Consider the following 13,571-nt stretch of genomic DNA (forward strand, 5'->3'; position numbering starts at 1 on the left):
AAAATAAAACAAAAAGTAGGGATTATTAAACACCTTTATAAATACCATTATCACATTTGTTTATAACACATCTGATATAATCTGTCATATTAATATAAAAATTATATCCTAAGTCAGACTCGTTGAATTTAATATAAATTCTTTTTAAAGATTAAATATTAAGATAGATAAAATTTAGGTAACTATATAAACTTTTGTACATTAAAATAACACAACCTCATGGCAATTGTAGTATGATCACACTGAAGACACTATGGCATTCTCATGGCAATATATATTTTTTGATTTCATTTGATAATATTTTAAGACTTTTTACAATTACCTCAGTGTTTTATATACCAATATAATATAACATTATTTTACACAAATTATTTAATTTCAACTTAAAACAGTATTATTAAATCTTCAATTAAGAATTTCTTACCTTACATATAATGATTTTTGTCAGTTTAAAAATACATAAAATACTATCTTACATTATTATTATTACGTGTAAAGGAATGTACGTATTGTATCAAAAGGTTGCATATTGTATAAGACTATATTAAAATAGTTAACTATAAAATACATCCATTTTGGTTCTTAGAAAAGGAACATGTGCATATGTGAGTAGACTTGAGAGAAAAGCCTTTTTAGGCTGTGGTGTACCCTTCTACTGGCGCCTCCATTCTTCTCATACCGTATACAATGATGATAAATCCATTTAGACGTACCATAAATTAGAGATTAATCGATATGTTTTGTAGATTTATTGACGGCGTTTAGACGACAAATAAACGTAACAATGTTCTTGAGTATGCAAGTATCTTGTTAATGTATACGTCGAAAACGCACGGGAGCGGACACAGTTCCCAACTTACATTTACTTTAACTAATTGTGAATACAATTTATTATGAAACCTATTTATTTTCTCATTGTATACGAATTTTGCGTACACTACACCCAAAGTTTAGTTATCTTTAATTAATAAAAAGACTCGTGTGTATTCGCACATTACACTAATATTAAATTAAGATGTTATTATAAAAATGCGTTTATCGAAATGCTACCCAAAATAATGCCTTTCATTTACTTATTTGTTTCCCGTGGCCCGTATTATTATTCACGTAATATTCGTATAATTACTTATAATACTACTTTTTGAAGCAAATTCACGAATGATCTAATGAGCCACGAGTAATAAACACATTGTAGTGTATTTTGGTACGTACAGTTTTTGTTATGCTAAAAAGTCTAAAAACACTTAAAATTAAATAATCCAAATAACAAAAACAGGCACAACATGGCATATGTTTGAATGCTATATTACTCATAACAATATTATTATTTATGAATACTTTTGTAGATATATTTAATCATAATACAATACTACTTTACACTTACTTCAAAGTGTCTAATTTGTCCATTGCTTGTCCTTTCTTAAAACTAAAACTGTCCAGAAAAACGCAAAAATCTTCCTTATTTTAAATAATAATTCTATCATACTTAATAGTATTAAACATTATAAACACCGTTGAGATTCTGTTCTTTATAATGCATCTTAATCGTGGCATTTGATGTTTTGCATCAATTAAAAGAAATGCAAGTAGCGAATATGCAGCAGCTTCTAATGAGTATTGTTGTTACTGCTCTGCGTTGCTTAACTTAAATTGTCTAGCTTTGTCGAATAAATATTGTGTATGTGCTTAACATTAGATCAGGGTTTCTCAAAGTGTTGTAGGCGCACCCCTTCAGGTACTCATTTAATCGTATAGAAGGTACGCGAAAATATATACGTAATAACCGCTATCAAATAAAAGCAATTTTCCTTCTATAATCAACTCAATAGTCGTAAACAAGAAACAAACCAATCCATCACATTAACTTAATAATATGTCATCAATAGCTCTTTTGTAAAACAGTATTTCTTTTTTTTTTTTAAATTACACCTTATTGTTTTTTTCCAAGAGGTTTCTCATTGATTTGAACTCTAAAAGACGAACTTGCACTACGTTTAAGAAACCCTGCACTCGACCACATAATTGTTCATAAAACTTAAGTCCCAAAGTCTTTCACTCATCGTTGTCTAACGCGAGCTGGCTGATGTTGACGTAGTCCGGGTGTTGAGAGAACACTTCGACGAGCTTGCTGAAGGACGGCCGCAGGTCGGGGCTGTAGGCCCAGCAGTCCAGCATCACTTGATAGATCTCGTCAGGGCAGTCTTCCGGCCTTTCGAGCCGCTTATCGCTTTCCACCATTTGTATTGCCTGTAGAAGAATTTACATTAATTAGAGTGTAACGGCACGTTATGATCGTAAAAAAAGTACTTAACTTTACATGAATTCGAAAATTGGTAACTGAGTTTTTACCAACATATAAGCAAAGTTAGAGTGACATGTTAGGTTTAATTAATGCTTACTATCACAACGTTATTGGCTGAAAACTTTAACTAGAGAAACCATTAGTAAATCAGAAATATTTCTGTACTTTTCTATTCTCTTCTGATCTATTTTTTTCTATTCTCGACTAGTTGACATACAAGAGCATCGTGATGCCATAGTTCCCACGTCCACAAGTCGATGGCCTTACTGAAAAAGTCGAACAAGTCGTACAAAGGTGCGTACCACTTGATCGGCCACTTGCCGCAGCACTCACTGTTAGTTAGTCATAACGTGCTCTACGAGATACGCACCTCGATACCCTTCTTGTCGCCGTAAGGCTGCTTGCCATACGAGAACATCTCCCAGAGCGTGATGCCATAGCTCCACACGTCGCTGGCGTGGCTGAAGGTGCCGTAGTTGTAGGACTCGGGCGCGTACCACTTGATCGGCCACTTGCCGCCGCGGCTCGCCGTGTAGTACGAACTGTCCGTGGACAGCGCACGAGATAACCCGAAGTCGCTGATCTTCGCCTGGTGCCTAGAATCGATTAGTATTTATTAGGAATGATAAATAATGAGATATAGTGTGTAGAAATATACAAACAAAGCACTCTATAAAAGATAGTGTATGATAATGTATAATGCACTTTACTTAGTGACAACCAACTTGTACAATTGTGATAAAAACATGATTAAACAATTATTGTTAGCAAGCCTTAAATTATATTGAGATCGTAAAATAGACATTAGGCTAACATTTAGAGGTTAATGGAATGAGAAATAAAGTCGAACGGAAAGTTCGAAACGAAAGGTACGAAAGTTTCATACCATTTCGTACCGCTTAACAGTAGCGACCACATAATACTCTTTAACTTTACTCAGTTTTCTTCAACATTACAACTTTTCTGCGTTTTCAATCACATAGAAAACTCAACAAACCTGCTAGCAAGAAGAATATTCCTCGCAGCGAGATCTCGATGCACGAAGCGCCGTCGCTCCAAGTACCGCATGCCGGCCGCCACCTGGCACGCCCATAGCCGCAACTCATAACCTGGGGACGCCTTCTCTGGATACCGGAGTAAATACTCCAGAAGGGAGCCGAGCGGGACTAACTCTTGGATCATCGCTAGTGGTGGACCCTGGTGGAATGAATAAAATAAAATCTGTTATGGACATGCTTCATATTTAGTGTTATTCAAAAATTATAATACCAAATAAACTGTATATAGCAATAAAGAAAAAACACTGCATGTGTATGAACATAATGTGAATTAATTAGCGAAAAATGCTGAAGGAGTACTAGAGCCAATCAAAAACTATATGTTTTAAATTATTTTTCCTAATCAAGGATCATGCGAGTTCCTGTATTATAGCAATGTTAATGTCGCTTATAAAGATCACATTTTCGAAAAATAAAGGTGATGGATAGCAAACTAAATTAAAGGAACTTTCAAAATACTATTTAAGATAAAATAGTCGTTTGAAAGCTCTTTTATTTCATCATACCCCCTCATCATCGTTTTTCCTAATGAAAGACTTGTGCATACTATATAACATTTGTCAATTAGTCAGTAATAAACAAGATATTAAACTTACCAACGACACACCGATGAGCCTGACTATACACCTATGCCTCAGCGACATCATGAGCTTGGCTTCGGACAGAAACTCCCTCTTATTCGTATCCGTGTGTTGTACGTGCAAGGTCTTGACGGCGACCTGCAGCGGCGGCTGGTCGGGCGGACAGTACGTCGCCCGTAATACTGAACCGAATTCACCTTCACCTAATACTGCTCCTAGCGTTAACTCGCTCAATGGGATGAATTCTGTTGAAAGAAAATAATACTTTTAAATGGGCTCTCTAATACAAGTTAAGGATGATGTCATCGTTAATTGTGTATAAAAATTGGTCTTCGATTCTATTAGAAGCTAATAAGAATATTTCTTTGTATTTGTCTATGAAAACTATAATATAAAGAATATAAACCAACAAAATTACAAACATAATCGGCTTTTATCAGGCAGTACAAACCCTTTACAAGTTTTCGTAGCCATTGTCAATATAATCAAAATCTGTATCATTAGCGTAATTTTTATCAACTACATACAAAAGATTCCATTATTATAGTCCGCGTAACACTGATAGTCCGCCCTGAATATAGAAATGAATCGCGACGCCATAGTAAATTGTGTGACTACACCTGCTCGAAACAACTTCAAAGCGGACTAGCAGTTTGGCGCGGACTATAACATTCGTCATCTTCGTCGATATAAAAAACGTTACCTTGTAATGTCGACAACTGGCCATCTGCATTAATAGAAATTTCGTTGTAATTTTCAGGTAGCGTGATCACCGCACTATTATTCACAGGAACTTTGTAAGTGTCGTTGTCGTTTAACGAGTCGTCGTTGTTGTTGAGAGTGTCGTTGTGGAAGTCCGATGAGAACGACAGGTTCCGTGTGAGCAGTTCAAAGGCGTTGTTGTTGATGGCGGGTATTGATGATGAGTTCTTGTCGTTGAGGATGTCGTGTTTGACTAAGGATAACGACTGGTTCATTGCTGCGCGGCTCGGTGAAGGCTTCTTGGTACGTGGCATTGTGGAGAACTGAAATATAATAATAATAATAAAATTATTATTAGCACTATATCATATTAATTTTTGTACATTGATTCGAAGAATGCTGTTATTATGAAATTAACATAATATGTAAGGTTTCCATCACCATGGTGACAAGTTTCTTCGCATCAGAGAAGCGGATTAAGACATACGAGACATTTTAACTTAGAAATCTTAGAAATTAATGAACCTTAGACTGAAACGGATCCTATCTGGCATCGATTGTGGGTAACCATGTGCGTCCGTACATAATTGTATTTATTTATATATGGTATTTAAAAATTGTAATGTCTTTTATGCATTGTTTTGCTACATTACAGGGGTCTATATTAAGTGGTTTTTAGAGTATGAGGGTGTCTGTACCTCTGGTAGCGGGGGTTTGGGCTTGGGCGGCACGGCGGCGGTGAGGCGCGTGGGCAGCCCGTCGGGCACGCGCGCGTAGTGCTCCACGAGCCGCTCCAGCGACTCCAGGTACGGCCCGTCGTCGATGAACAGCCAATCGCGCTGCACACAATGACACACACTTTATTAACTCACACAAAAAAAAGTCTTAGAAAGCAAACTGCATAGAAAAATATTTATAATGCTAAAAATCGTTTCAGTCGGGAATGTTTATTAATTTACACAAAACTTTTTGTTACGAGTTCTCTCAATATAAAATACTTCTAAGTTAAAGACGTAGAGTTTAGCAGTGATAGCCTAGTGGTTAAGAAAATCGGCCTCTCGATCGAGGGGTCCGAGGTTCAATCCCAGGCACGCACCTCTGATTTTTCAAAGTTATGTGCGTATTAGAAATTAATTATCACTTGCTAAACGGCGAAGGAAAACATCGTGAGGAAACCTGCATACCTGAGAGAATTATAAAAAAAAAAAATTCAAAGGTATGTGAAGTCTACCAATACGCACTTGGCCAGCGCGGTGAACTATGGCCTAATCCTTCTCATTCTGAGAGGAGACCCGTGCCCAGCAGTGGAACAGTAATGGGTTGTTAATGATGAAGTTAAAGACAAATATAACGACACGTCATATTTCAAAACCTCACAAAATCAATATCAAATCTTAATAAATTAAAACAACCAAGTACACATTTTTTGTATGTATTAGAGAAATAACATCAAATACTCATCCATAACACGTATCGACTTAATACAGCAGAAAGTTTCATTTCATAGTTCACATCATCTTACCAACAGAGTAAATCATATATAAAGTAAATAGAATCATTGAACGCAACTAAACATATTCTATTCTACACACTACACAATTTACAGCCCCTAAACATAATTGTACTATATAACAAAAATATAAGTTATATATTTTAAATATAACTTATATTTTTGTATTAACCATTTTTGTGTGCATAAATAAATAAAAATATATTGCATAGCATATCACAAACCTCTTTTCTAATAATAAAGTTGTACGGCGTGTTTTCACTGAGCATAGTGAGCACGTACGCGCCGGTGTGCCGCTCGCTGTACCGCACGAGGAACACGCCGTCGCTCGCCTTGTCGTGCAACTTGTGTTGCCGGCAGTACTCCTCGAGGATCTTCACCGCTTCGTCCCGGTTTAGCGTGCCGTGGTACCACTGGCTCTTTGATGTCTTTGGAGGGTCTGGCTTGTGGTTTTCTGAAAGTAATAATTACACCGTAAATAGTGAGACTTGCAACCCCTAACGACTAAAGGCTAACGATAAACTTGAAACGCCTCATGTAGGGGTCTCCCTTTACCCTTTAAACTAGAATACAGCAGTGACATACTTAACATTGAGATTTTAAGGCAGAAATAATTTGAAACCTTCACATTTAAGTACTAATAAATATTGCTAAACCAGATTCTAACTAATAGTGTAATTCTAATTAACAATATATCGTGTAATAAACTATTTCAATAATTTACTTTACTATATTGTAACTACAATTAACTATTTATTGGTAATTCCCCATAATTCCAAAGTATACTTACTGAGAAGCTGGTAACACTCAGTGTGCTCGGAAAGTTTCGCCAAATCCGCGGGTGTTTCCTGATTTAATGTTCTAGGATGGGCAGGCGCTTTTAATTTTAAGAGAACCTGAAATTATAAAGCAAAAAGCTTAAATAAAAACATTATACAGAATATCAATGAATCTTATAAAATGTGACAAACAATGATAAACTGGCATAAAAATCAATGTTTACCATAAACGAGCTGATTAAGACTGTCACTGGGTTTTTACAAATGACTATGCTGCTTACAAAATATTAATAATAAGGAGGTAGCACACGAGCGACTGCCAGCGACGGCGACTATTGTCGGGAGACACCGGTGGGGTGTCCCTCATGTATTAGCTCCCTAAATCTCACAAAACACATTTAATTTCTTTTTATAATTTATTAAACGTGTTAAATTAATTTAATTTTACATGAAGTTTCATTTATAAGCCATCACTTATAACTTACAGTTACAACTAAGAAAGGTATTTTTGACTAACCTTAATGCATTCTATAAAGCCTCTCTGCGCCGCTTCGTGGAGGGGCACCTTGCCCGTGGGCGCGTGCCTCATCTGGTAGTTCGCGTTGCCTTTCATTATGAGAAGCTCCGTCGTATTGGGCAAGTTGTTTTGGCAGGTATACTATGAACACAAAGCAAAAATAATAAATTTTAATGTAAAAAAAATTTGAGTTGTAAAAAAGGACTACCTAAAGAAATGTTAGCAGTGACTTGCTGATATAATAGCTCGAAAGAACTGGCCGTTTAAAACGATTTGGCTTATAATGTATTTCTGCCAATCAGAGGTAGTAAATTGTTGCTACGTTCTGGTCTGAGGAGTATAGTAAACTTGACTAATCTGTAACCAGAGGCGGCGTAAGACCTTACTTTTATGTAGGCAAAATACTTTTGCGGGGCCCTCACCAGCTTTTGACGGCACGCCGCGGGGATGTGTGGCAATAGCAACGCAAACTAATGTTATTAATCTTAATAAAAACATTCTTATTAAGTACATCAATAGCATAAATTCATGACAATAACATTTTTGATGGAAAAATTGTTTTTAAGTTTTTAAGTCATGTGTATATTTTCGGGGTGTGGGGCCTCTTGGATCGTGAGGCTGTAGGCGGTGGCCCACGTCGCCCACGCCTTATGCCGCCACTGTCGTGTGGTCGACCCCAGGTAAGAATCTAATTTTATCTGGGGTTAATTACAGACCATGGGCGACAGTAGCCACTTACCATCAGGTGGACTGCATGCTTGCCTGCTACTATGGTATAAGCCAACTCACATGCAGCGGCGTGTACCCGAAGGAGTCCCGCACGTTGACAGTGGCGCCGCTCTCGATCAGCTTCGCGAGGATGTCGTCGCGACCTGCCCGCGCGGCAATGTGCACCGCCGTTTGACCGTCCTGGTTCTTCGCGTCGCGGTTCTTGTAGCCCACGGCCAGCATGTTCGACACTACGTTGTAGTTACCCGCTTCGGTTGCCCTGGAAATAAAGAAAATGTTTCTTGAATAAGATCTGATTTTTGCAGTTTCTACACATAATCATAGTGTTCAATGTTACTCATGGACATTTCTAACATCAACACTTGCTAAAAGCTAGCTTTAGAAAATCGATTGATTTGAACTTGTTAGAAAAACATACCGTGATAATAATGATTATAATAAAATTATAAGTAAAATACATAGCATATAAATATGTAAATAAAAAAAATACAATCACATAATACTGTACATTTTTATATTAAAACACAATATGAAGTGGACTAAGTTCTCACAGACAACTTTTTATTGAATGCATTTAACTACTTCGGCATATTATTGTTATTTTTCTGCAGTTATGCTTCCTGATAAAAGCACAAGTATGAAGTGGCTCATGGCACAATGTATTGAGTCTGCGCGATAATCAGTAAAAAGTAAACAATTAGGCTTGAATGAGATATTTTATTGTTTGATAGATAATAATAATGAGTCATTTTCATAAATATTGTGATTCATCATAATCAAACACAGATGTATTGAGAGTTATTGTTGCTAATACACTGCTAACTAAACATTCTCAAGACGTGAGTAACATACTGTACATATGAGTCGAATATAATGGTAATATTTGAATATTTAACATATATTTCTAACCCACATATGACGTCAACGGATATATTTTGGATAAACTAATTTATGAATCCACATACATAATGGGACGTCGCTACAAAAGAAGAAAAATGACAGATGCTGAAAATTTTTGAATCACATCGCTCTGTTAGCGTGATTGTAATGAGATGATGTATAATATTTTTAGTATTCTAATGTACCCAGACTGTATTACGTATCTAAACTTTATAATTAGAAATGAATATTAGCATCCAGAATTACAGAAGTAACTTTAGACGTCGAACGAAGCCATTCCGACCACGTAACTACCAATATATGAGTACTTAAATTCAATATACTCGTATATAAACAAAAGACGACACATGTGACAATATTTCTTTAAGTCCTGAATTACAAAATTGCAACAACTTGTCAAGTTCCCCTCAATAAATCTTGAGAATTCTTGCGATTATCAACGTATTATCACTCGAAAGTGGAGATGAGTGGCCACGTCCCTCTCCCGATGTTAATATCGGACATTGCGCTGAGCAGGAAGTGGACAATAAGCCTGTCGGTGTTTTATGGCACATCGCTTAGTGTAAGGGAGTAAAAAACATAAATACAAGGTCGATAACCCGCTAAACCGGAGTTCGAGCAGCGAATCGAGTTGAGAAACGTTCAAAACTATTTAAAGAAGTCGATACCTAGAAACACGACTCAATTATTGTAATTTAAGCAATGTTTTTCGTAGTAGGTACGTGGATGCCTACTGTTCACAGAATACTTAATTATATTTATGTATGTGATCCGTTCAGTTTTTATCGCAATAATAACTATTAATTAAATAATATTTCGGAGCATATAATACGTACTAACTGAAAACTGGAAAAATGTAATTCATTTAAAAAAATATGAACATGAGCTTTGGATTCGAACCTAAATCTTTTTAGCGTGAAAAACCGAGATTCATACATTTGCCTATCAGATAAACTTACAATGCTTGCTTTTAAATTAAGAAATTATGTTTTTAATATCTTCAGATAAATAGTTAAATTTAACATCTATCTTATTCCACTCATGTGTGTAATGTATGTAGGATATGTATACAAAAAAGATTTGTTTGCCTACACACACATTGCTACTAGATGTTACTCAACTGTATCCACTCAAACAATAACGTTGAAAGAAAAATTAAGGGCAATTTATGTAGCTCACTTCTTAATAGAACTTCCTTCTTGAATCGCGGTTACATTCCTATCGCCAATGACTTTAAACTATTTCAATCAATGTTAGTGGAATGTCGCCTCTAAGTAAGAAATATAACATTTAAATTTATATGCTCGGGTAGTATTACACTGCTATTGGTAAATTCTCAGATTGTAACTGATATAAGATTATATGTATATTTTTTTATTTATATTTCCAAAACACAATTATATCATACATACAGATATTTGCATGTACATTTTCATGTAAAAAATACACTGTCATTTAAGAAAAAAAAGCTAATTTCTAATTAAATGACAGTAGACAAAACACTTTACCTCCATAGTGAAATAAAAGTAAAATAAAATTATTTTAATATTCTTCATTGAAATTGAAATAGTAGGTTACTTTGGAAACAATAAAAAATGTGGTAGAAATATAATAATAGTATACTATACATATACAAGTCCATATACAAAGAAACGAAATACTGATTTGGAATTAGAGATTACAAAATACATCATCGAGTATTACTAAAGTAAAATATTATACAATTGTGCAAGAGTATGCCTACAAATCATATGAATTACTTATTATCTTTATCCTTTGTCATTATCTAAAAGGCTTGGAATCAATTAGTTGATAGGCCCTAAGGCCTAATAAGAATAATTATTATGAATATGCTCTATTTAAGTTAATAATGAAGATACAACAAACCCAGACCAAAACAGAATTCTACTATCTTGGTACTTAAATAAAAAGGAACTATGTTTCTGGTACTTAAAATATAATTGTAAATGATGCAGTATGAACTAAATACCTTTTTTTTTGTTGATGAGGGGGAAACCTTCAAAAGGTACCCGGCGCCATGGGAATGACGCCGGATTATGTGGGATTTTTACCGCACTAAAACCCCCCCCCGGTGGCCGTCCTCAGCATTTGGTGGAGAACTCCGGGATCTCCAACGGAACACAACCGGAGTCCTCCTAACGCAATGCCCTTCTATGGGGCTCTGCCCTGGGGGGAGCAATTTACGCTCCTCTCACATCCCCTGGTGATTACAGCGATATGCGACCACCTAAACCGCTGTCCTTCTGCGGTCGCTTGCTGGACGGTTTGAGCTCCCACTCTTGCTGCCCACAACCCCGGAAGCCCCTTTTAGTCGCCTCTTACGACAGGCAGAGGATACCGTAGCCCTATTCTGGTCCCGGTATTACAGGGACAATGAACTAAATATGTATCAAATTATATTATATAAATCATTTGAAGCATCTTGAGGTACAAATCGCAGACCCTGATTCCTCAATTTTTTTTGCATATTACTTGTTATATTCTCTACACATGCACTTTGCAAATTTAATTTTATGTAATATCTTGTATTACTGTATAAAATTATTTTCATGTTACTATTTGCCTTTTTATATTATAAAGTATTTTAAAACTTTTTTTTTGTAATAATGCATTTACTTTTGCAGTTTAATCGTTTGTGTCGGAAATTTAGTGAAGTCATTCTGTTGTTTTATAACTTACCGATGCAGTAGATTTGTAGTTCCTTGAGTACGAGACTCGTGTGGTGGCGGATCTCCCTTACACACAACAGACAATCTTGTGACCAGCCCATTGGAGTCACCTCGGTAGTGCTGTATTAATGTATCCAGACCATGCACAGTTGTATGTTCTTCGATAGAGAAGAATGCATCTTCACCATGCCTCCGTATTTGGTAGTGTACCACTTCACCCTACAATGAAGGTTATAATAAGTATTCTAAATGAAAAATATTAGTTTAAGTATGTGAAAAGATGTACTATAAATGTTATTAGGTGTCTTATTATAGTTTCGTCAGATTAAAAAAAAAAGGACGAAAATTAATATATGTACCTACTATTTCGTGTTTAAGTTTTAAAAATTAGATTTGTTACATTTGTTTGTAACTTACCTGGTGCAGGACAGAAAGCACATAGTCTCCGGGTGAAGTGTTACTCTCCCGTACTAAGAAAACTCCATCCTCGCCCTCTAGAACGATCAAACACACTCAATTAGCACTGCTAACTTATCGAAATTACACATAGAAACTTATTTGTAACTCGAACTAACCTTCCTTTAGTAACTTCTCAGCTGTGTCCCTTGATATTTTTCCGTGGAACCAGTTTACGTTATCCTCTCTATTCATCCTCAATAAGAAAGAGTTCGTCTGAAAAGTTAAGTTCACTATACAAACAACTGTCACACTACAGATGATCACTACATATTTTCCGTAACTTTACACACTTAGAGCGATGCTATGGTATCTAAAAATGTTTAAAGGCAATACAGTGGCTATTTATTATATTGCGTTGAAACTTACCAAGTTCACAACAAAACAAGTTTTAACACATCGTATTCTACTTTGTTTTGGAGTATTCCTATCTATAGTTTTTCATCAAAACGAAGTTTATACACGACGCGCATTCATTTCTTTCTATTTCATTCTAACATTGAGATGATTGAGCAATGTCCTACAAGTTTATCCTGCTAGTTTCAATCAGTAGTACTACAATACAACTTATTTGTATGAAAAAAACTGAAACTTGGTAAAATGCTAAAGAGAGACAGCATACTATCAATGTACACCCGTATTTTATCACATAATACGACGACGTATTGTCAACGTCAGATATCCACTGTGTAGTCAAATAAGATACTTATTAAAGTTTTAATTGTATTTAATGAAAAATAATTATTTAAACATATCAGAAAAATAAAGCTTTAATGTTCTGTTATTAATAATATTGACAGCTTACCTTCAATAATATGAATGACGTCATGGTTGTTATCATGATATCCAACTTTGGAAACACAAAAATGTTTACAACTGTTGAACGATAAACTTTATATTTTTCCTTAGTTTTTTATGATATCACATTTTTAAACCAATTTAATGGTTTGTAATTTAACACGAAATGTTCGTAAAACAAAAAGCGCTCTGAGTGAGCGGAGTGCGTCTAGTGCAAGCAACCGGCAGACAGGCGCGGTATCCCCAACTCTGCCTTCCAGCGAATGACTCATAGCAAGGTCAATTCCGAGAAATGAATCACCAACGTACTCAGTTCAGCAAAGTCATAAGTAGTACGCATTCGCCCAACTTTACGACATTATTGTACCGTCTAATCAAAACATTAACATACCTACATAATATAGGTACCTACTTGAATACCTATATTCATAATAATAAGGAGCTCATCAATCATTGCTACTTATCTTTGATAAGGAAGTAAATTTACTGTATCATTACATAATACTATTTAAGTAATAAACAGTAGGTGCGTAGGAGTATAGATAAAAA

General features: G+C 35.5%; 1 protein-coding gene across 2 annotated transcripts; it reads right to left on the minus strand.

Moving 5' to 3' along the window:
* Window positions 1–16: 16 nt before the first annotated feature.
* On the minus strand, window positions 17–13,276 carry Shark (SH2 ankyrin repeat kinase). 2 transcript variants are annotated; one of them, XM_073085414.1, is made up of 14 exons: window positions 13,030–13,276; window positions 12,344–12,440; window positions 12,186–12,262; window positions 11,779–11,987; window positions 8,239–8,437; window positions 7,450–7,590; window positions 6,944–7,049; window positions 6,378–6,607; window positions 5,342–5,482; window positions 4,645–4,966; window positions 3,957–4,186; window positions 3,300–3,499; window positions 2,673–2,898; window positions 17–2,247 (listed from the first exon to the last, which is right to left on the minus strand). In XM_073085414.1, exons 1-14 carry the CDS (start codon window positions 13,063–13,065, stop codon window positions 2,053–2,055), a joined length of 2,409 nt encoding a protein of 802 aa, XP_072941515.1. In that variant the 5' UTR covers window positions 13,066–13,276; the 3' UTR covers window positions 17–2,052. The 2 variants fall into 2 exon arrangements, with proteins under 2 accessions (XP_072941515.1, XP_072941522.1); XM_073085421.1 differs by lacking the exon at window positions 13,030–13,276 and adding an exon at window positions 12,594–12,766.
* Between the last annotated feature and the right edge of the window lie 295 nt (window positions 13,277–13,571).

Source organism: Epargyreus clarus, unplaced genomic scaffold (genome assembly GCF_041222505.1).
Source record: "Epargyreus clarus isolate Ecla_fem2 unplaced genomic scaffold, WU_Ecla_fem_2.2 ptg000003l, whole genome shotgun sequence".
Classification (NCBI taxonomy): Eukaryota; Metazoa; Arthropoda; class Insecta; order Lepidoptera; family Hesperiidae; genus Epargyreus; species Epargyreus clarus.

Excerpts from the sequence above, each read along its gene's own strand:
- Shark (XM_073085414.1), bottom strand. The coding sequence starts at position 13,065 with ATGATAACAACCATGACGTCATTCATATTATTGAAG. Across the intron at positions 4,187-4,644 it reads CCAGTTGTCGACATTACAAG|AATTCATCCCATTGAGCGAG; the intron begins GTAACGTTTTTT and ends TTCTTTCAACAG. Across the intron at positions 2,248-2,672 it reads GCGACAAGAAGGGTATCGAG|GCAATACAAATGGTGGAAAG; the intron begins GTGCGTATCTCG and ends ATTCTTCTACAG.